Source organism: Geotrypetes seraphini, chromosome 4 (assembly GCF_902459505.1).
Source record: "Geotrypetes seraphini chromosome 4, aGeoSer1.1, whole genome shotgun sequence".
In the NCBI taxonomy this organism is placed as follows: domain Eukaryota; kingdom Metazoa; phylum Chordata; class Amphibia; order Gymnophiona; family Dermophiidae; genus Geotrypetes; species Geotrypetes seraphini.
The window spans coordinates 39,258,077-39,282,561 of record NC_047087.1 but is presented as its reverse complement, the minus strand read 5'-3'; the positions used below and the strand labels follow the sequence as shown (position 1 = coordinate 39,282,561).

Here is a 24,485-nt window from a genome sequence, read left to right as displayed (position 1 = left end):
GGGGTGGTAGATTCAGGGGCAATGTTAGGAAATTCTACTTTACGGAGAGGGTAGTGGATGCCTGGAATGCGCTCCCGAGAGAGGTGGTGGAGAGTACAACTGTGAAAGAGTTCAAAGAAGCATAGGATGAACACAGAGGATCTAGAATCAGAAAATAATATTAAATATTGAACTAAGGCCAGTACTGGGCAGACTTGCACGGTCTGTGTCTGTGTATGGCCGTTTGGTGGGGGATGGGCTGGGGAGGGCTTCAGTGGCTGGGAGGGTGTAGATGGGCTGGAGTAGGTTTTAACAGAGATTTTGGCATTTGGAACCCAAGCACAGTATCAGGTAGAGCTTTGGATTCTTGCCCAGAAATAGCTAAGAAGAAAAAATTAAAAAAATGTAAATTGAATCAGGTTGGGCAGACTGGATGGACCATTCGGGTCTTTATCTGCTGTCATCTACTATGTTACTATGTCTCTACTATGTTACTATCCTCCTTTTCTGGAGCCATATGGTAACCATAGTACAGGTGTATTGGCACTACTGATGATGCATTAAGGCAGTCCTATACATAAGCTGATAGCTCACCCAATTCTCCAGTATCAAAAGCCCCTCTTGTCTCACATTCCCCAACCACATAATTGGGGACCCCATGATACTTTCTGGGCATTCTGTTGTATTCTAGGATGTAAAGGCAGAAGCAATCCCACATCACTCCTGTCCTCTCTAGCAAAATGACAGTTATGACTCCTAGTGGTAGTCATGAGCTACTACCACTTTTGTGGTCTATCTGCCAAATAAGGACAAAACACATTTTATATGTGAAAAATGGATCTTTAATAAACTGGATCTTTAAAAAACTGTGCAGGTGTATATGCTAACAATAGCATGCTTACTTTTAAGCAACTTACACACTGATGTTACTGAAATAGAGAGGATGGGGGCAACTTGGGTGGAGTTGCAGCTTATGTGCATACTTGATAAATACATGTACCCATAGAGCACACATGTATATAGTGTACCAGCCTTAGAGAAGGTATAATTTTGTGAACTACAAGGGATTACTGTAGGAACTATTTTGGCATTTACAAGAAAATGTTACATATCTTTCAACTTTTTAATTACGTCTACATCTGGTTGAATGTATCTATGTCTTGGAATGCTCTTTACTCTTGGTATTTTATTTGTAAACCTTAGAGAAAAATATTGGAGATAATCAGGGGAAGGTGGAGAAGTTCTCACTGCTATCCATCTCACACTTGCCTTATAAAGAAACGTAAACATGAAACTTCAGGCCACTATTTGATTTTAGTGGTGCCAACAATCTGGAACTAGTAAACCCAAAAAGCTTACAAAGAATTTTGGAATCAGATGAAATGTCTTCTCTGTGTCCTGAGCAATCTGTGAAACGAACCTGTCATAGCTTTATGTAAAGAGGCCAGGTGTCCTAATGTGCTCCATGTGTCTGTACCGACAGATTTCCAGAACTGTGAAATTGGCACTATATGATTTTTAACCTGCCAGCAGTACTTCCTTGGCATTCTGGAAACAGAATCAATCCAAAGCAGAAGCACTCTTAAATCCTGGATTCAGATATAGATTCAATTATTTTCTTTCTACTTATAGATTCTATTTTACAGAGGATGGCATTTCCAATGCACCTGTTGCAAGAAATCCAAAATTTTCAAGTTTATGTACTTAGATGAAGTCAGGAATAATATGGCACTAACATTCAATGCAACATTTTCCTTCCTACAATTTAGTGCGATACAGCAGGGTTTGGTAATAAACAGACTAAGATATAAATGTTTTAATGTGTGTTGAACCTACATATAATGTGCCAAACTTAACTATCAGAAGCACAACATGTTAGCAAGAAAAGCAGTGAGATAAATAATTTAGAAATGTAAGGTTTGATAATCTAGGAATGTAATTTAGGAATGTGAAGGTTTGTGTTGGAGGGAAGGAGGGCAGATGTCTTACTGTACCTGTTACTGTACATGATACAACCGACACTGATGATTTATAGTAACATATAATAGCATAGTAAATGTCAGCAGATAAAGATTTGCACAGTCCATCCAGTCTGCCAAACAAGGTGGCCAGAGTTGAATCTGGCAGTCTGCACAGGTTCCACTTCTGTCTGTCTTTCACATGCCAATTTTGAGGCATAGACCATAGAATGGAAGATTAGGTTTATACCTTCGATAATTCTTCTGTCTGTTAGTCCCTGTAGGGTTCCATATGCTAGGTGTTCAATCCCAAGCTGCAATCTGGGAGTTGCAGAAATCCAACACTTTTCTGAGCACATGCTCCACCCGCTTAGACTGAGAGCTAGAAACATATCCAGTTTCAATTTCTGCACGCAATCCATGAAGAAGTCTTTTGCAGTTGTTCTGCTTCTTTTTCTTATTTTTTCACTTAAAGTTCACTTTCTTGGTGGCTTCAGTGCCTTGAGATTCCAGTGATCCCCTGTCGGGAGAAAGGTTGCAGTCCCATGGTGCTGGACTGCTGCTTCACAGAAAAATTCTGGTGGATCTGTTGAACTAGCCTGCTGTGTGCCACCCTTCCTAGACTCTGGATCCATTTCCCTGAGAGTTTGCTTGCCCGCTGACCTTCTCACGGGTTTTAAGCGCAGGCTCTATGCGTCTGAAGTGAAACCTACCTGGGTTCAAGGCGTAGGCTGCCTTTCTCGTCCCTGACCTTGTGGCGAGGATCCGTGGGGCCAGAGATTATAGTTGGTGTCCAGCCAACTGGCAGACTGAAAATCTTCAAGTTGGTCCATTTGGCACAGTTTCTTAGGCAGAAAATCATTTTCCTCCATTCAGCTGCTGTGTAAGTGTGAACAGGCTGGCACTGCTGGAGCTGAGTAAAACCTCCATTATTTTCTATGGGAACTTTAGGAGTGGCTTGGTAAGTGTGTTTAAAGTCATTTTTCACAGTTCTGAAAATAGGGTTTGGGTCCTCCACCTCTCTGAACCCCAAATCGCTATTTTTTTATTTTGGAATGAAATTGCTGGTGGCGACCATCTTAGATTTTCAACAATCTTCAACAGGCTTCTTTGGATTTCTGAGTGGATGACTCTTATGGCAGATATCAGCCTGTCAGGTTGGGGTACTTGCTGCAGGGACTGATCCATTCAGGGACAGTGGACTCCTCATCAGAAAACGTTGATCGATCAATTATCTGGAGCTCAGGGCAATACTTGTTCTTCAATAATAAAATTTTAGATTTGAGAGCAACATTACAATATCCTACTTGCAACTATGATGCTTCACAACTTAGTTACTTGGAAGATGGCTCAAGAGCTGATATGTCCTGGGATCATTTCCAAGCCCCAGACTGGCAACAGTTTTTAAAGTTGTTCAATAAATATGTCAAATCGAACTGTTTGCTGGACGATTGTCCCCCAAACGTAATGAAAAATGCTTCATCTACTTTTAAAGCAAATTTATTTAAATAGGCTACTTTTTCTTTGATTAAGGGACTGTTTCCTGATGAATCGGATCAAATTTTGGTTACCCCTATTCTTTAAGATCAGAAGGTATTAATTGCCACAAAATCCGATTATAGACCCATAGCAAGCATTCCTTTGTTTACCAAATTACTGGAAGGTTTAGTTAATTTAGAATTAGTAAGTTATTTGGATAAATTTAATATCCTTATTGACCATCAGTCGGGATTTAGAAGAGGATATAGTACGGAGACCGTCTTAACTTCAATGCATGATTATCTTCATGGTCTATTTAGCAAAGGCACTAGTGCCTTAATTCTTCAGCTAGATTTTAGTAGTGCCTTTGATCTAGTAGATCATGAAATATTGCTGAGTTGTTTAGACACAATAGGACTTTCAGGAAGGGTCTGGAACTGGTTTCAAGGTTTTTTGAAGAAAAGATCTTATCAAGTGATTTGTGACAGTAACTATTCTCATTCATAGAGCAACCTATCTGGTGTGCCCCAAGGTTCTCTGCTATCGCCTACCTTATTCAACATCTACATTTCCCCTTTAGGGCATTTATTAGAGTTTAAATGTAAAATTTTTTATATAAGCAGATGACATTTCTATTTTAATTCCTCTAAATAATTTTACCACTGAAATTTTAAACCAGATATCTTCTATTATGAATTAGATAGAAAAGTGGACAATTAATTTCAAACTGAAACTCAATACGGAAAAGACCAAACTTTTCTTGACTAGTCCCAACGACAAAATAACAAACTCATTGCTTCATCTTAATGGTCATGATTACCCAATTATTAAATCTATCAAAATTCTGGGAGTCACACTAGACCGACATTTAACATTAGCAGAACACACGAACTTAGTGGTAGAAAAATGTTTTTTTTACATTGTGGAAATTAAGAACCATAAAAAAAAAATATTTTGATCCTTTATCATTCAGACTATTGGTGCAGGCATTAGTTTGATCTATTTTAGACTATTGTAATATATTCTATTTAGGAGCACCCAAAATAATTCTAAGGAAATTAAGGATAATTAAGAATACAGCTGTTCGATTGATTTTTGGTTTAAAAAAGAACGACCATATTAGTCCATATTATCATTTGCTTCATTGGCTGCCTTTGGAGGCAAGAGTATTATTCAAATTTTCCTGTATCTGCTTTAAGCTGATATCGGAATTGTCTCCAGCTTACCTTTTTCCTCATTTTGTGTTGCATTGACTATCAAGAGCAACTAGAAACTTCTACTTATTTGCTTATCCAAAAATTAATGGGTGTAGATATAAGACCTTCTTAGATAGGACCCTAGCATTTCAAGCTGGTAGGCAACAATCTTGGTTAGGTAAATGTATTCAGCAAGCTATGTTATCCTACTGCTGTTTTTGGAAATTAATTAAGACCACTTTGTTCGATAAGTTTATTACTTAGTAAGTTTTATTATTGAAATTCTATTTTACAAATATTTGTATTTTTTACTGTATTATTGTATTTCGCTGATTGTCCAGCTCTTTTTAATGTAAACCGCATAGAACTTTTGGTTATGGCGGTATAAAAGAATAAAGTTGTTGTTATTATTCTGGAAGGAAAAGCGGTGCGATTATTCTCCAACAATACCATGGTGGCGACTTACACAAGAAGCGCTCCCTTGGGCCAGGAGGCTCGCATGCTGTTTCGCTGGGTGGAAGCACATCTTCTGTCTCTCTCAGCGGTCCATGTGACCAGAGTTGACAACATTCAGGCAGACTTCCTCAGCAGACAGGTCCTGGATTCGAATTGTTCCTCTCGCAGAAGGCGTTCTGTCTGATCATGCAGCACTGGGGTCAGCCCCAGATGAACTTGATGGCTTCAGCAGAGAACGCAAAGGCCAGATGCTATTCAGTCGATGAACACAGTGCACAAGCCTAGGGTTGAATGCCTTGGTTCAGCCCTGGCTGGCTCGCTCATGAGCTCCTGTATGTATTCCCTCCGTGGCTTCTAGTCGGTCAGGTCACTTGCCGGATAGCAACACATCCCGACCTGGTGATTCTGGTAACTCCGGACTGGACTTGTCGCCCATGGTATTCTACCTCTTCATCAATACCTTGTCGCCCATGGCTCCAGTTACCTCTTCATCAATACCTTCTCAGGGAGGGGCCAGTGCCCATGAAGAACCCATGACACTTTGGTCTTACGGCATGGTTCTTGAGCACTCAGGACCTTGATGAAGCGCAGTTATTTGGATGTAGTTATCACGACTCTTGCGCTCAAAGAAACCCTCTACTATGGCTTCTTATGCCAAAGCCTGGAAGGCTTTCCAACAGTGGTGTGCTACGGATCAGGTGGAGCTTGAGAGGGCTCCCATTTCAGTGGTCCTGGCTTTTCTTCAGGAGGGCCTAGAAAAAGGTCTAGCAGTAGCCTCCCTTAAAGTTCAGGTTGCAGGCCTTTCATGTTTTTGAGGATGCAGAGGTACTAGTTTGCTTACTGCTCATCCAGAAGTGACCAGGTTTACGAGGGGCACTTCGTTTGCATTCTCCCTTGCGTCTTTCTTTCCCTTTGTGAAATATTAACATCGTTCTTTAGGGCCTTGGAGATGTCCCATTTGAACCACTGAATGATGCTTCTCTTCTGGATCTAACGTTCAAGACAGTTTTTCTGGTCGCCATTGTCTCAGCAAAGCATATATCGTAACTTCAGGCTCTTTCGTGCGGGGAACTCTTTCTCCATATTACAGATGCAGGAGTTTTCCTCTGTATTGTTCCTTCCTTTCTGCCAAAGGTGGTATCAGCCTTCCATGTCAACCAGGAGGTTCTGTTGCCTGTGTTTCATCCCACAGGTTTGGAGCGCAAAGATCAGATCTTTACGCAAGTTGGATGTCCAGAGAGTCTTATTCCACTATTTGGAGAGGACTAATGATTTCAGGCTGTCAGATCACCTTTTTGACCTAACTGCTGCGCCTCGCCATGGTCGGCCGGTATCTAAGTCCTTGATCACTCAATGGTTTCGAATGACCATGTCCGTAACTTGCATCACCCTCAGCAAGCAGTCGCTGATTTCGCTTAAAGCTCACTCGACTAAAAGTGTGACTGCATTGTGGGCAGAGTCTCATGCGATTCATCCTGATGAAATTTGCAGGGCGGCTACTTGGTCCTCTCTTCATACTTTTACCTGGTTTTACCGAGTGGATATGGACCACATCCTCTGAGGTGTCCACTCTGTAGAAAATCTTTGTATCATTCACAAAAAGGTAACCTTTTCCTTGTAACACAATCTATGTTTAGACATAAGCTATGTATATAAATCTATAGGTATCACTGTACTGGAGCAGAACAAAGATCGACCTAGCCTACTATACTGCACCCCAGGAATAAGCAGTGGGTTTTCCCAAGTCTATTTTAATAATGGTTTATGGACTTTTCTTTAGGAACTTGTTGAAACCTTTTTGGATCGATATACATTGCCATTCCTCATGCATGAGGGCTTGTTTTCTATTTTTTGATGGCTTTGAGATGAATCTTCTATTTCTACACTCATGTTTGCACTCTTGATTTAATTTAACCCTTTAATTGGCAGATACTAAGAAGGCTGCTTTACTTAACTTGATGTTGAACGAGAAACATAGAAACATAGAGTTTGATGGCAGTAAAGGGCCAGCGGCCCAACAAGTCTGCCCACATAATAACCCTCCCTCCCACAAGTCTACTCAAGACAACCCCCACACCTGAAGTATTCATCTTTTAAGCAAAACTCTGTGGTACCCCCACCTGTTGGTCCCATCGACGCTTGAAGTCAAGCACGCTACTGGCCTCAACCACCTGGCGAGGAAGACTATTCCATCGATCGATCACCCGTTCGATGAAGAAGTATTTCCTGGTATCGCCATGGAATCTTCCCCCCTTAAGTTTTAATGGATGCCCTCGTGTCGATGTGGGACCCTTCAGAAAAAAGATTTCTTCCTCCATTTCAATGTGACCCGTGATGTATTTGAATGTTTTATCTGCGCTCCTCAAGAGAATATAAGCGCAGTCTGGTTAGGCGTTCTTCGTATGGGATGTCTTTAAATCCTGAAACCATCCTAGTGGCCATTCTTTGGATCGATTCCATTCTCTTCACATCCTTTTGGTAATGAGGCCTCCAAAACTGGACACAGTACTCCAGGTGAGGTAACAGGCATTTGGAGATGTATATCTCCCATAAGACACACTGAATATAATAGAGGGTGTGTGTTATCGTAGCTTAAAGGGCAAATAAGTCATATGAATGAAGCAGTGAAGTAAAGTTACGTTATATATATGATTACAAGGTGTTTTGCCCTTATCACACTACCTTTATTTCCTTGGCATTTTGAGCAGTTTACATCACCCTCTGGGTCCCTTGAGAAAGAATTTTGAAACATAGTCCATGTCGGGACCTGATGACACAGTTGAAAGCTAAGTGGGAACTTCTTTCTCTTTTTTGCCATTGAAAATTAGTTGAGCATTTGAACAGTATGTCCTTTTTCAATCTCTTTTTCAAAATAAGTCATACACAGTGATGGGGCTGTGGGTTTGGCTATAGGAGCTAACGCCCTTGGTCAAATGTCACAATTCTGAGTGTATGTGATCACTTTACTTACTTTATAAGCCAGACATATATTTTGCTTATTTGTATACTGAGAAGTCTTATCCAGTTATATAATATCTCCCATAAGAGCCATAGAAACACATGTTGCTTCTGAGCAACAATACTAAATAAAGGGTTAATATATCTTATATTATCAAACATGGATGCAACATTAGGCCAGTTCAATTTAGCAGGATCAACCCTTCCCAGAAGCTGCTTACAACAAATAATTGAAGAGAAAAACTGTCCAAAGCAAGGTTCTCTCATCACCTGGTTTGCACTGAAAAATGTGCCACCCTATCAAAAGAATACTCCTCAATGGACCAAAAACAGCTGACATGTCTCACACCACCATATGAATATACTGTTATTGTGAACAGCCTGAGAAAAGCAGCAAGTTGCAGACACTGGAGAAAAATCTCCCGAGAGCTGCATCATGTGTTCAATCGCATATCTGAAAACTCCATGATCCTTTCAGTGACCTACTTCTGGTCTCCGTGTATATTCTTTGTCTGGTTTGCTCTTGTTCGTCAGGCTCCATCAAGCTTTGAGTTTCAAGACAGATAGAGAAATCGCAAGGTTTACCAAAGTTCCTTTACCTTGCTCGCCTCAGTTAGGCTTCTCCTTTTCTTTCACTTCAATAAAACTGAAATAATGATTCTGCAGGCAGGAATACACGTGTAACAGAACAGCGATGCTGTGACACCTGTCTGACCTCTTCAGAAAGAACAGACTGGCTACAGTTGAAACCTTCAATATGCCAAAGCTTTAATCAAAGTTGCTAGGCACTGCTTTGACAGGTTTCCTTTCTCTGTGGTCGCTAGGTGACTGACTAGCTTTTCTATGCTATGATGTTAGTGCTTAACAATTTGAATGAAAATGTTTTTTGTTCTCTGAATCCTACAAGGTGAAGCTCAAAATTTTTTTTAAAAAAACAATCTTCTGCATATGTATAGATCTATATCTACAGTATATACACACACCTACCATTTCCCTTTCCTGAATCTAACAAAACGCTTCATTTTCCCACTTTAAAAATTTTTAGGCCCAGGTTTCCTGAGCTATGCAGTCGCCTGCTAACATTTATTTATTTATTCAATCAGTTCATGTCTCTTCTCAAGGCAAACTAAATTCAGGTACGTAAATATGCACCATTTACTGCAGGCATGGGCAGTAGAATGAGGCGGGCCAGAGTCCAATTTTATGGCCAACGCAGCATCTGTAAATAGGGACCTTGGGTTGGGATGAAAATTGGTTTGTTTGGCCTCTCCAGCTAAAGATGTTCTGCTGCCCCTAATTGCAGGTCCCATTTTACACAATGGGATCTATTTGCTAATAGGGTGCTAGCTATTAACTGCAATTGACTCTCAGCATCATCTTTTTACTAGTATTACTAAGGGGTAGCACAACAAATATCATACTACAAATCAAATTCTGAAACACAACTAAGTTCTATATTTTTTTCTCACTGACACGTGGATAATTATTTAGTGTACCAGGTCATCACACAGCTGGGAGAGGACCAAAACTAAAACAGTGTAGACTTGTACATCACCCTTCCTTGGCTTCACCACTGCTTACAGTGCTAAAAACAGTGTTCCTAGTATCCTATGATTTTGCCCAGGTCCCATAGAATTATGAAAGTGCGAAGCTTCTGTACTGTCAAACTTCCTCTACAATCCCTCACCCATTAATCAAGTTTCAAATTTATTTAAAATATCTTATACCGCCTAATCAACCCTTCTAGGCGGTGTACAAAAATGTTAAAACCATCTTCTGACTAAAATACAGTTTTAAAAAACACACAACACGGGGAGATCTCCTGCATCGGAGTGTTTCATCGGAGGGGATTGTGCCTCTCTCCCTGGCTTCCTGCAGCAGCGGTTTTGCTTCTAACTACTTGTTCCTGGCAGGCATCTTCAGAGACGGACCCCTGACGTCACCGGGTCCGTCTCCAACAATTTAAAACCAGAACGCCGCCGCGGGAGACTCGGGAGATCTCCTGCATCGGAGTGTTTCATCGGAGGGGATTGTGCCTCTCTCCCTGGCTTCCTGCAGCAGCGGTTTTGCTTCTAACTACTTGTTCCTGGCAGGCATCTTCAGAGACGGACCCCTGACGTCACCGGGTCCGTCTCCAACAATTTAAAACCAGAACGCCGCCGCGGTTGCGGCCGCAGCCGCGCGGCCGCAGGGCGTGCCCTAAGGGGCTCGCCAGGCCCCTTGGGAGCCCCTTGGAGCCATGAGGAGCCAGGGAGTTGGAGATTATTTATTTGCCTATTGGAATATAGGTACGAATACAGGAGATCTCCAGATCCAGGATATATGATTTGACTTGTATCAGTGCCTGGTGAGACGCTGAGGGTACGATTGGTTATATTTCAACGCGATTAGACTATTTGTTGGTCGCGATGCCGAAGAGACGGGGTAAAAGCGCCGCTGCAGCCTCGCGACGTCTTGAACACCCCCCTCTCGCCTCAATTGAACATTTTCTTCAGCGACTTCAGAGGGAGTCAGTAGGTTCGGGGAATCGCCCGCTGGACTCTGCGACGTGGAGTGACGCCGGATCGGAAGCCCTTGGGCTGGATACCACGCTGAGCCCCGACCAGAGGAGTCCACCTCCCCCACCGCTGAGCGCGAGCTCCCCATGTGAAAGGAGTGGGCCAGGAATAGCAGCACTCTCTGATCATGAGGCTGTAACATCAGGGAGCCAGCAAGGTGAAGTCTCTATGGCTTTGTTAAGTCCAGAGACGGTTCCAGCGGATAGAGAGGACGGAGGGAAAAATCCAGACCAACAGACAGAAGGCAGCCAAGGTGAGTCTTCCCCAACTTTACATGAGACTTTCTTTAAATATCAGAAACCAGCTGAAGTGACTCTTGATTCAATTTGGGACCTAGTTTCTAAACTGGGAGACTCACTAACTAAACAAATTAAAGAAGGTGAAAAGAATATAAAAATTCAAAAACAGACAATAGAGGAAAATAAACAGGAAATTTCCAATGTCAAAGAAAAATTGGGAGGTATCGAAAATGAAGTGAAAATGATTAAACAAGTTCAATCTACAATAATAAATGATAATCAAAGTATTAGAAAAAAATTGGAAATTATGGAAAACAACTATCGGACTAATAATCTACGACTGTTGAATTTTCCCAAAATCTTATCAGTAAACCCGAGAGAAATGATAAAAAGGTACTTCATGGAGATATTTAATATTCCTGAGGATTCATTGCCTCCTCTCACTCGAGTATATTATTTGCCTATGAACGTAAGGGGTCAACATTCGGAGGATAAGAGACAGGAAATACAAGACCTTCAACAAAATTTGACAGCAATTTTGGAAACATCAGATAAAGATTTGGTTAAACCAGCAACTCTTATACTATCTGTAGCATTGCTGCCGGATAAAGATTGGATTTTGAAAATGTTCTTTAGGAACAAGAGTAAGGAGTTTCTGGGTTTGAAAATTCAAATGTTTCCAGACGTTAGTAGAGAAACTCAGAATCGTAGACGTCAGTTTCTTTTGTTGAAAGCAGGAGTTACACAGCTGGGTGGTATTTTCTTTTTACGTTTCCCATGTAAATGTATAGTAAGATATCGAGATAATAAGTATGTGTTTTTTGAGCCATCTCAACTTACAGCTTTTCTGACACTGAAACGTCTGGAAAAAGAGGGTATAACAACAACTACCACAATAACAACTAAGTAATTGTTGGACTTGGTATAGAATAATTCCTCAAGTCAGACACATGATACTGTTCTTTATTATATAGAATTTACAATTGATTTCCTTAAAAGTTCACTCTTTTATATATATCTTGGATCACATAATTATTGAGGACTTGAGATTTGTCCGATTTGAATTTTGTTCTTATTATGTTAATGATTTACTTATTATTTGAGTTCGATCTGACAATCTTTCAATACAAAATGTTTTGATTTTGTAAAAAATTTTTAAAATGATAAATAAAGGGAAAAAAAAAAAAAAAAAAACACACAACACTAGGGCAAATACTAACTTTTAAGGACCAATAAACTAACAAAAAAATTAATGAACAGAGACAAGTGGGAAAGGAGGGCTGGAACTACAATATGTAAAGAAAAAGAGAACATGTAAGGGAGAAGAACAATAGGAAGGGGAACTGGTATTAAGATTCCTTCTAAATACTGGGTAGTCCTTAAAAGGACAATTAGGAGTCAAACGCGTTGAGAAAAAGAAACGTCTTTAGTTTTTACTTAGTCTGTAAGTGTAAGTTTTTCGCGTAAGTAGTTTAGAAATACTATTCTAAAGAGAAGGGGTGCTAACAGAAAAGATTGTGGTCCTTAATATATTTATATGTTTCAATGATGGGATAACAAGAAGGTTTTGAGCTGTAGATCACAAAGACCTTGTAATGTTGTAAGAGAATTCAGTTTGATTTGGATGCAAGGCAACAGGAGAAAATATGGTTCCAAATGGAGCCGAACACCATGACTTGAACAGCATAGCACTAATGTCTCTCAATGAAACAACTACAGCTCCTGGTGGCAGAAAAGGGTGATGTGGCTGACCCAAGGCACTATTGTTTTCCCTCTCCTTCTATTGGCTCAGATTAGCAGAGGAGAAAGGGGCAAATCAGAAGAGGATGAGAAAAGGAACTGTTGAAGGGCTAATTTTATGAACTGTTTCACACATAAAATCCTATTTCATGCACTTAAAGGAATTTTTATGAAACTACCCCACAGGTTTTCATGCTTTAAGTAGACATGGTGAAGAGAAGGCATGTATTTTTACAGCAGTTCGACTGATTTTTGGTCTTAAAAAACATGATCATGTAAGTCCTCATTATTTAAAGCTGCATTGGTTTCCATTTGAGGCTAGAGTTTTGTTTAAACTTGGCTGTATCTGCTTTAAAGTTTTATTTGGATTGACTCCAACCTATCTCTCTTCCCACTTTGAATATTTTAATTCAAATAAGAATACACAAAAAACTTACTGTTTTATGTTTCCATCGGTAAAATCATGTCGTTATAAGAGATTCTTAGGAAAAACTTTTGCATTTCAGGATAGTGCAATGAATTCATGTTTTATATATATATACATATACACACACACACAAAGTATGTATAGAACAGAAATCCAGTCAAGTCTGCAAAAATATTTTGACTTGCATTTGAATGACAAAGATTTTCAAGTGACACTTGACATCCTACCTGCCACAGATGCATGTGTATGAGCCATGACGCATTCCTCCACGAGCATAGCAGTAGTGCAGAAACAGGCTGTACAAACAAAATAAAGGTTGGTAATTAATAATTAAGCATGAATAACACAATGTCTAGGCAGTTAAAAAGACAATGAACACCTCTTATATATGGACCAATTTGTCATGCAGAACCAGCCTTGGCCGGTTTTAAATGCTGCTACTCGTCTATCATCCTGCCCTGGTTCACTCTAACGGTCTTCTCTTTCCATAGGTGTTAGGAAGGCTTTTTTGTTGTTGTTCTTGTCCAACCTGATTCAAGATATCTCTTGCTGTGAGTCCCTGACACAGTTGGCTTCCCTATGCTACAAGTACAGATCAATACTTTCATCTGACCATTCGCAAGAACATAAGAATTGCCATATTGGGACAGTTCGAAGGTCCATCAAGCCCATTATCCTGTTTCCAACAGTGGCCAACCAAGGTCCCAAGTATCTAGCGAGATCTCAAGCAGTAAAACAGATTTTATGCTGTTATCCTAAGAATAAGCAGTGGATTTCCCCAAGCCATCTCAATAATGTCCTATGGAATTCACTTTAGTTCTGGATGGGATGGCTGGAGGGAAAGTGGAGTAAATGAAGGAGCACAGGGTCAGCTGCCCTCCCACACCCTTCCCCCAGAGCAGGTTTATCAGGCATGGTCAGAGGCAGGACATTTTGCTGCTTGATTGGAAATTAGCTCAGGCTTCTGCCCAGTAAGAGCTACCATCTGCCCCTTCTCCAGTTCCCAACTTGGCAAGTTAATGTGGTTTGGGGTGGATGAATGCTGAATTGGACCTTACCGAGTGTGCTATACCAAATGGACCAGACTGCCTTCGAGGTACAGGAACGGGTTAGATGGCTCCTAAAAATGTATTAAGTCCTTCTAAGCCTGAAAATACTATAGATAGAACAGCTTCCATGAAATTCACACTACAAATTCCAAAAAGCAGAGTTTAATATATTACAGAACAAATACACATTTCATGCTGAATGCCCTTAACATGATAAATCAAATTGTAACATGACTCCAAAAGCAGTTACTCTTAGGGCTCCTTTTACTAAGGTGCGCTAGCATTTTTAGTGCATGCGGCAGATTAGCGCGCGCTAACCCTGCGCTACACGGCTAGAACTAACGCCAGCTCAGTGCTGGCGTTAGCATCTAGCACATGCGGCATTGTAGCGTGCGCTATGCCGCGTATTAAAGCTCTAACGCAGCTTAGTAAAAGCCCTTAGTTAAAAATGGGACACATTAGCTTAAATCGAACAAACAAAGGATAATAATATTCCTACAGGCGCACAAATTCAGTTATTAACTAGCACAAAATTAAACTCCTAATATTGCTAATTTATTCTTGTTTATCACTGGAGTTTATGCAAACAACATAAAAAAGTTATTAGAGTAGTCTGGTAAATTAGCTGTGATCTAACTAGCTTTATCTGGAGACAAATGCTGGATTTTTTTTCCCTATTGTTTTGCACTTTAAGCTGGATGGCAGCATGGGCTGGCATCTGATACCATAAATCCTCATTCACGCCCACTCAAGAATTGTCGCCTAATTTATATCTGCCTCCAGTCATACCTAGATACTGCTATAAAAACCCATAGCAGTCTGGTGTACAGCAGTTTACTTCTAATTCTGCACTGATCTTGTGTGTGCTATGATTACTTCATACATAGCCAAAATATAGTACTAAAAGCAGAAGTGGATCATGTGATGTGCTGAGCCCAGCAAGACCTGTGTTTGCTGAGCTCTTGGGAATCGGGCCTGCTTATTCATCTTTTTTGACCTTCAAATCGTTTTTCTATGTATGGACAAATACCTCCAGCGCCTGAATCCGGGTATGAATGGAAAAGGCAGTAGTAAGGAGAAGGAAAAGGATAAAGAGAAGCCCCAAAGAACTAAGCTCAAGATGGTGATGGGGGCTGGTGAACCAGCTCTGGCTCTCTCTGGTGAACATATCGCAGCGCTGACAACAGCAAGGGTGTAGGCCCTTGAGCCGTGCTTTGAAAAACTGTCGGGGCAGCTTACAACCCTAGAGAGTTTGTTGGCAGAAAAAACTAAGCGGACTGGGAGCTAGAATCGTGTGTGGCTGCAGTGAAGGACGAAGTTGGTACAGCTTGAGCATGCGGCTAAATTAGAAGATCTTGAGAACTGCTCCCGGAGGGACAACCTAAGTCTCATTGGGCTCCTCGAGTCGCTGTCTGACTCTCGTCTTCTCTCCACATTGGAGACTTGGCTCCAGGCTCAGTTACCGCTGCCGTCTGGCACAGTGCGCCTGGAGTGCACACACAGATTGGGCTGGCGGCTAGAAGATAATCAGTGCCCACATGCAGTCATTGTGAAAATACACAACTATGCTGTAAAGGCGGCTCTGTTTAGACAGTATAAAATGCGTAAGGAGCCGCTTTATTTTGACGGAGTGCAGGTGCGGATGTTCCAGGACTATTCGGCGGCACTTCTGGAAAATCCGGTTCTCACCAATCTGCTCAGAACTGTTCTCTCACCGAAAATGTTTCATTGCTCTAAAAGTTTCACCGAGACTGGCTGGCAATCTTTTGATTCCTTAGATTCGGCATGGGATTATTTGAACACCCTGCCTAAAGAGTCTGCTACAGCGCCTGTTACCAGAAGCAGCCCTCCTTGACTTTCCGGTTGGATTCTCTGTGACAGCTTTGGAAGTGTATTGGATACCTTGAGGTTGCTTGGATTTGTGACCTGGTTTCCCATTTTGACACCTTTTTGTCCGGACTCCTGCTTGGTTTTGTTTTGGGGGAACCGCTGGTGCTTAATTTGGACCTGTTCATGCTGTTTTGCCTTATTGCTGGAGGTGGTTTGCATGGTTATGGGTGAGGCTGTTCTTGCATGTGTGTGCTTATTTGTTTGGGTGGCTTGTCTGGGGTCTGGTTGTGTCTTCAGAATGCTGTGTTGTTCATTACGCCCAGCAGCTGCTGGTTTGTGGGACAATTGGGGTTCTTAAATTTTATAGGGCCCTTGTTTCTGCCATAGTCCCTGGTATATCTGGAGGCTTCTCTGTTGAGTGGGAGGTGAGCAGGTTTGTACTGTTTTGAAGTCTGACTGGGGTATGTGTGTGGGAGATATGTCTGTGGTATGGCTGCTAATGCTGTGGCTTGGCTTCTCTGCTATTTCTTACATTTCTCTTTTGGTTGCTACTGCTTTGTGTTTCTGCCTCATTTTTTCTTCTGTATATTAGCCAGTTCTTGTTCATGGAATTAGGGATCCCCCTTCTGACATTGCAGGATTTCTATCTTTTATGCAACTGTTTGGTTTGTGTGGTAGTTGGGGGGGAAGGGGGGGGAAAGAGTTTGAGTTGTTTAATTGATGGGATGCATGGCCTGGTGGAGGGTGGAGGTGGGTGCCCATACACATTGAGTCATGATCTCTCCTTTCCGATTGGTGTGGATCAGTTGGAGAGGAATTTGCTTGTGGGGGTTTGAGGTTGGGACTAGGGTTGTACAGGTTTGTTTGTTTGTTTTTGAGGGGGGGAAGGGTTGGGAGGGTGGATGGGTTCTGTTGGGGGAGGGGGATGGGGTGGTCAGGGAGGTTTTGAGTTGTCTTTGTTTATCCAAGGGGAGGTTTTCCAGATTACTATATTTTTATCTCCCTCAGGGGGGTTTTGGGTAGGTATTTTTGGGCCTATGTTTGGGCTTGGGGGGTGATGGCTAGGACTGTAGTGAAAAGCTCGAGCCATTGGTGATTGGGAAGAATCGAAATCCTTGGTCCTTCAAAAACATTAAACACCTGCCTGTTGAATATGAAAGCAACAAAAATACATGGATGACAGTGCCACTGTGGATTGAAAGGCTGCAGAAGCTTGACAATCTGATGAGAAGGCATAGGAGGCACATTGTTATGCTGTGTGATAACTGTGCAGTACACAGCAATGACACGAGACTAACCAACATCAAACTTGTGTTTCTTCCACCAACACAACCTCTTTAATCCAACTGATAGACCAGGGGATAATCGCCAACTTCAAACGTCATTACAGGTTGCACATCTTAAGATATGTGATGGCAGTGATTGATGCAAGCACAGAATCCAGCCCCCGAGTTGCTGAGCTTGTGAGAAAAATGACAGTGCTCAACTCTCTTCATATGGTACGGGAGGCGTGGAGTCGAGTCTCATCATCAACGATTTCAAATTGCTATCGATGGGCGAGCTTCATTCACACATCTGATGAGACAACTGAAGCTGACACTTCATCCATTGAACTCCCAGTTGGACTCTCACCACATTAGTTTGAGTTGTATGTCGTCGTTAACAACAATGTGCCCACATCATCTGACAGCACTAATTCTGATATCTGTATAGTCATAAAGAACTCTGCAGATAACCAAGAATCTGATGAGGATGGAGATACTGCTGTGATCATCACAACTAATGAAACACCTGCAGAGATTGTTTCTAGAGAATGACACGGGGAAAAAAATCTGTCCCCGTCACCGCCCCGTCTCCGGCCCACCATCCTCTGCACCGCCCCGTCACCGCTGTTCCCTTCACCGCCCCGTCACCGTCACCCCTTTCACCGCCCCGTCACCGCCACTGCCATCCCATTCACCGCCCCGTCACCGTCCCCGCAGCATCTATATAAGCCTTAGTACTCTAATATTTAGCTTATTCCGTTCTTATAAATCAAAGTTCCTGCTGCTGAACTAGAGAAAGAGATGTTCAGCTGGCACGGCTTTGTTTATAAATTTTTATCAACACAACTAATATACCACCATAATGTTTCCGACAGAGGACAAGTATGCAATAAATGCATTTTGATGTTTCAATGCCAGTGCTCAGCAGAACAACAGACAGCAATATGGACATTCACCTTATGGACTGGGTGATATACATTTCAAATGTAGTACTTTTTTAATATATAAAAATAGGCAAAATTAGTTGCTATTTTATCATTATATTTTCTTGCCATTGGTGCCACACATGATTTTAAAATGATAAACCAGTTCTGCTAAAGAGGGGAGAATACCCACAACGAAACAGTATTTATGTTTTACAGATCTATGAAAGGACTAGCAGCCCCTACCCTCCCTCCACCTCACCTTATATTCCAAGTTTGCCGGCTTTCTTTTTCCTGTGCTGCACGCATTCAAAAAGCCCATGCATGTGCGGCTGCGCGAGTCAATCAAACTTCTCCTCTCCTGCAACTTCCTGTTTCCGGTTGTGTCAGAGGAGAAGATTGATTGACTCGCGCAGCCGCGCGTGCACGGCTTTTTGAACACGTGCGGCTCAGGACAAAGGAAGCCGGCAAACTCGGAATATAAGGTGAGTCGGAGGGAGGGAGCTAGCTAAACGCTACGGGCAGGCGGGCGGTGGCTGTGGGGACCACGCGATCCTTGATGCCTCACTGCGGAGACAAGACCATTCACTGCTCCACGGGGCGGTGAATGGCCTTGTCCCCATCCCTGCAGCAACTGCTATTTTTCTTTCCCCGTTCCGGCGGGTTACCCGCGGCTAAACGTGGCTAGCCGTGGGTAACTGCCACCGTGTCATTCTCTAATTGTTTCCTTCTCGGATGCGCTGAAGTCCCTACACATGCTGCGTTATCTGGATATAAATGGATGTCACGACTATGGAAAGTTTTACAGCCTGAATACACAGCCTGAATCGTGCAATCTGCATGCAGAAAACAATGACTGATTATTTCAGCAGAATGTTGGTTTAAAAAAAAGGTTTACAGTGTATTGCATTAGATGGAACAGTGCTGTTTTCTATAACTGAACCGTGTTAGATTGTATTTGGTGTGTTTTTTGCTGAATAAAAGTTTTATTGCATTTGACTACAGCATACTGTGATTTTTCCTGACTAAAAAGTGGCACTCCGTTTTAAGTGCACGTGGCTGTCTGGTCTGGAGGCCTTGCACTTAAGCGGAGTCGACTGTACATGACTTTTTGAAATTGGCATCCAAGATGCTGCACTACGCTGGTTCACGTTCTTCCTGAGTAATAGATACCAAAGCAAACTTCTCAAAATTGTCCTATCAAAACCAAAACCAATAAAATATGGTGTTTCCCTGGGGGCTCTACTATTTAATCTCTACATTAAACCTGTCCTAAACATAACCCATAAATAACATAGAAAAATGATGGCAGATAAAGGCCAAATATCCAATCTAGTATGCCCATCCGCAGTAACCATTATCTCTTTCTCTCTTCGAGAGATCCCACGTGTTTATCCCAGGCCCTTTTGAATTCAGACACAGTCTCTGTCTCCACCACCTCTTCTGGGAGACTGTTCCACACATCTACCACCCTTTCTGTAAAAAAGTATTTCCTTAGATTACTCCGGAGCCTATCACCTCTTAACGTCACTCCTTTGTGATAACACCCAACTATGTCTTCCACTGGGAGAAAACCGAGACTCCCCAGATAATGAAACTCCTAAACTGCCACTTAGAAATCAAAAACCGGATGTCCATTAAACTACAACTAAATGCCTCCTAAACGGAACTCCTTTGGATCTGCGAAGAGCACTGCACTCACACCCGTCCCTCTCTTCTCTGGGAATCAAGTACTATAACAACAAAAGACCAAGCACGTAGTCTGGGGATACTCCTCAACTCTAACCTATCTCTCTCAGGTGGTCTCTTCCTCATTCTGCTATCTGCAACAACTTCAAAAAATAATGAACTAATTCTCCAAACCTGACTTTACTCAGCTTCTCTATGCTTTCGTCCTCTCCAGCATAGACTACTGCAATTCATTGGATTCAGCAAAGAATATACAGTATCTTCAAAATGTACAAAACGCAGCAATCAGACTTCTAAAGAACCTGCACACTCATGACTCCATTTCCCAGGCTCTATCATCAGTCCACTGGTTACCCATAGTCAAACGCTGTGTCTTTAAGGGCTTGGGAACTTGCGGCAGCCATTTTTTCAGCAAGTCTGCATGGGCAACAGCGTAAGAGGATTGCTCCTGTCCTGACTCACTCCGCTGAACCACCAGTGACTTAGGGAGGACTATGTTTCTTCTTCAAGGGGAGGGAGGGGACGTGCGGTGATTCTACAGCCAGCTGACAGTCAAGACAGATTCTGACACCTCACCTAAGGGGAGGAATCATTCCCATCCCGGCTCGGCTCACCAATGGTTTTAAGAAAGGTTTGGACAAGTTCCTGGAGGAAAAGTCCATAGTCTGTTATTGAGAAAGACATGGAGGAAGCCACTGCTTGCCCTGTATCGGTAGCATGAAATATTGCTACACCTTGGGTTTTGGCCAGGTACTAGTGACCTGGATTGGCCAGCGTGAGAACGGGCTACTGGGCTTGATGGACCATTGGTCTGACCCAGTAGGGTTATTCTTATGTTCTTATTTAAGGTGAACCAGTGGAGAGGCCGTTGGGTTTGGGAGGGGGAGGGAATGGGTGGGTGTACAACTGGGCAGCTCTTGAATATAAACCCTCGATTTATATTCAAGTTAACATTTTTTCCTATAAAAAAAGAGGGGGAAATGCTATCTCTGTTTATATCTGTATCGGTTTATATTTGAGTATATATGTTAATTAGTTTATTACACTAGAAGCAATATAAAAATTTAGCATGGATGTAGAGAACACACCTAAAATGTAACACTTATTTTTAACAAAGATTTCATTACATGAGGGGGTTAGTTTTGTCTTTGCAATAATAGTCTTCAGTTTGGAGCTGTGGACCACAGGTCTCTTCACAACCCTGCAGTCAGGAACCTAGAATCTGGCCACTAGATGCCACCCTTAAGCAATTACAATACCCCCCTCCCACCACACATACACATTTCCCCCAAGGATGCTAAATCTGCTGCAGCAGCAACCCCAGCCCCTCTTACACTGGAAAGTGGATCATCCAACATAGAAATTAACCTGGAGATCTGCTGCATGGCAAATGCCAGCACTTGTAATCTGAGCTACTCAGTCTTTCCTCTAATTCATTTTTATGGGAGTTAATGAAATGCACAAGGGAAGAGAGTTTAGTGGATCCCATGTCCTGCTATCAGCCCTTCAATTCCATCTCTGCAGACTGAAGAATAGATACCATACCTGCACGAATTGAAAATCATTATACCAATAAAAACATTTCATATAGATAGAATAAGCTTACTTAGGAGAAATTCTAGCAGATATGAAGATCTGCCAAGAGAACAGACACTGCTGTAGAAACAAATCTCTCAATTTTGCATCTATGGTGTCTAACTTCATGCCATAGTGAACAGGGTATGTGTCATGGAAGACACTACTTAAATCCCAAAGTGAAAGCAAATTACTTAAATGCATCATCCCCCAAAAAGATTTTTTTAAAAAAATCCTTAAGGAAGATATCTGCAAGAAAAGAATTTGGTATTTGTACTTCTTTTTAAAAGAAAAAAATATTGTAATGTTAACAAAATCACCATATTTCTCTTAAAAGAAAGCTTCTAAATCTTATTAGTTTTCTGCAGCTTGGATGAGCTTAATTCCTAAGTGAACTGACATTAGTGTCCTTTGAAAATCCCCTTGATATACGACTTAAGATGCATGGTTAGAACATGCAGACTGTCACATCTGTGATGAGAGCTCAAGGTTCTGCATTGCCACCGAGGCTGAAGAATGGGATTGTAGAAATGAGAATTCCAAACACAGAGAATGTCACCCTACCAAGAAAAAAAGTTTCTTAAATAAGCTACTCAAAAATGCTTGTAATTTCTCTATTTATATTCCTCTCTAAGCTAGTGGATGACAAAGTTGGGCAAATTTCTTCGTTTCAATTTCTTGTATACTGGATGCTAACAGAAAATGGACCAAGAAAAATGGAAGGCCAACATTTCACAGGCAAAATCATTTTCCTGTAAATAGATGTTGTCAATCACTACCGGCTTGCATTTAGAGAAGCGTAGAGTGATATGAAGGTGAAATCAGTATCAATTCTTTACAGATGCTTTCATTCCTTGCTTCAAAGTCTCTCATTTTTAGAGAAAAATTTATGGGGTATCCTCATGCGTTCAATTGTGTGTGTTGTTCCCAGAGTGACCTGCACTTTCAATGAACTGTCCATTTGTAATATCATATTTATGATTCCTGTCACTGGACTTGTTTCTAACATTTAACAGATGTGTGGAGAAGAACAGTATGTTACTACTTCAAATTAATCCCCTTTCATACCAAGGTATCTTGGGATCAAAATAATCTATATTTATAATACACAACACACATACATAAAATGTTCTTGTTGCCCAAGTCCAACCACATTGTCCCAATATAACAATATAATTATACAACAAGGGTTACGCTGCTAGGAATAAAAAGAAAGGTCCATAAAATACATAGCTCAGCATAATGGAAAACAGGCACAGAGGCAACGTGTTGGTCATAAAGACCTCCATCACTTGATAAAATGCAGCAATTGAAAGATGGATGGAAAGAGGATAATGGAAATTTAGAATTATTATCTAGGGAATGAATTAATAAAGTAGCTATAGACTGGAAAAAGAGTTGGCAAACAAAATGAAAAACAAAGAGAAATGGGTATGAAGAACTGGAAGGTGATGGCAGCAGGGAGATAAAGAGTGAAAAGATTAAGCGAGTAATGGGTCTAGTCAGATAAACATCTGATTTTTCATAGCTCCTCTGTTCCTACTGGACTGACTCTCTCTTACTCTGGTAACAAGAGCAGAAGAGCACAAAATAAGTGGCACTGCAATCATCAGCATCCTGAACAACCAACCTATACAGATTAGCATGACTTAAAGAGCCAACTCAAGGACATTTCCTATCTATGGCTGCTTACAATCCAGCAAGCTGACATTTCCAGAAGGGGTGTGGCTACCATTGAGCAAATCCAGAAATATGCCCAACGTTAGGGTCACCTAAAGGTAGGGACTGCCTGAAGTTGCACCCTCCTTCTCCACCTGCCTGGGTCTTACTTGCATCTAGCCCCCATCAGTGATGAGAGAGAGAGAGATGTTGGACCAACAGAGAAAGGAAGAGAGAGATGCCAGATTAGGGAGAGTACCTGGTAGACTACATTATTAAAAGTGAGCATGACCCCATCACATATAAATCTTGTTCAAAGACATCCAAGAGAATTTAAACAGTATATTGATCATAAACATGAAAGAGTGACTCACTTTCTAAGGCAGTTAAGTGCACAAGATCACTCCTGTACAAAGCTTTGGCCTACTTGGCCAGAGTTAATATGTATTTTAGTTCAGGTGCTCATGGCAGCATTCCAGTGGCAAATGAAACAAAGCCAACAAATCCATAAATGTCAATCAATACCAAAAATAAATGATCTCTTTAAATCATCCTTTTATAAAACTAAATTCCCTTAAATAAACCTCTTGAAAAGTACAATAATGATTTATGCAGTGTGGTATATGCAGAAGTGTGAACTTTTGAGGAGAGGGATGCTCATGTGACAAAGTGAAGTTATTCACCTGTAGCAGGTACTCAAGGGCATCAGAAATAGCATTCTCACAGATGATGATGTCCCTCAATGGAGCCCTGCACCGGACATGTATGAGTGCCTTCCTGCCAGCCTGTGTTGTGCAGGACCTGCAATCTGATCTAAAAGCATACAAAAAGAATGCAACTCCAAGGAGATTTGGGAGTGTATATGAGAATATTAGCCCTGCTGTCCTTAGAGCACCTGCTACTGGTGTGTAACACTTTATCCAAGGATAAGCGGGACTTAGATTCTCACAAATAGGAATTTATAGCTACCAGGCTCATTGAAAACAACAGTCAATAAGGACTTGCACACGAAGGACAAACCAGAATCAATAATATTAACAAAATAAACAGCACAGCTATGAAGATGCAACCTGGAATAAAGAGAATGAGCCTAGGAGGGTAAAGTTGGATTCTAGACTCCAAACAAATTCTGCAGGACAGTCTGACCAAATCGATTGTCATGTTGCTCAAGGCAGTAACCTAGATGTGACTGTGTGGAGTCAAGACCACATCACAGCTCTGCAAATCTCCTCAATGGAGGCTGATTTCAAGCAATCCAACAATACAGCTACGGCTCTAACATTGCGAGCCATAACATGACCATCCATAGATAGTCCAGCCTGGGATTAAGTGAAAGAGATGCAATCTGCTAGCCAATTGGATAACATGCATTTACTGATGGCTGCCCCCATCCTGTTTGGATCTAAAGAAACAAAAAAAACTGGGTGGACTGGCTTTAGTCCGCTCCAGATAGAAGACCAAGGTATCCTTGCTGTCCAAGGTGTGCAATGTGTGAAAGGAAGGAA

At 41.6% G+C, this 24,485-nt stretch overlaps 1 protein-coding gene across 1 annotated transcript in view; it reads right to left on the bottom strand.

The window, feature by feature from the left end:
- Positions 1-24,485, bottom strand: part of PEPD (peptidase D) — a 485,574-nt gene that overhangs the window by 192,939 nt on the left and 268,150 nt on the right. The window contains exon 10 of the mRNA XM_033941263.1: positions 13,218-13,286. Within this exon, the coding sequence (XP_033797154.1) occupies positions 13,218-13,286 (69 nt within the window). The remainder of the gene's footprint in view (positions 1-13,217; positions 13,287-24,485) is intronic.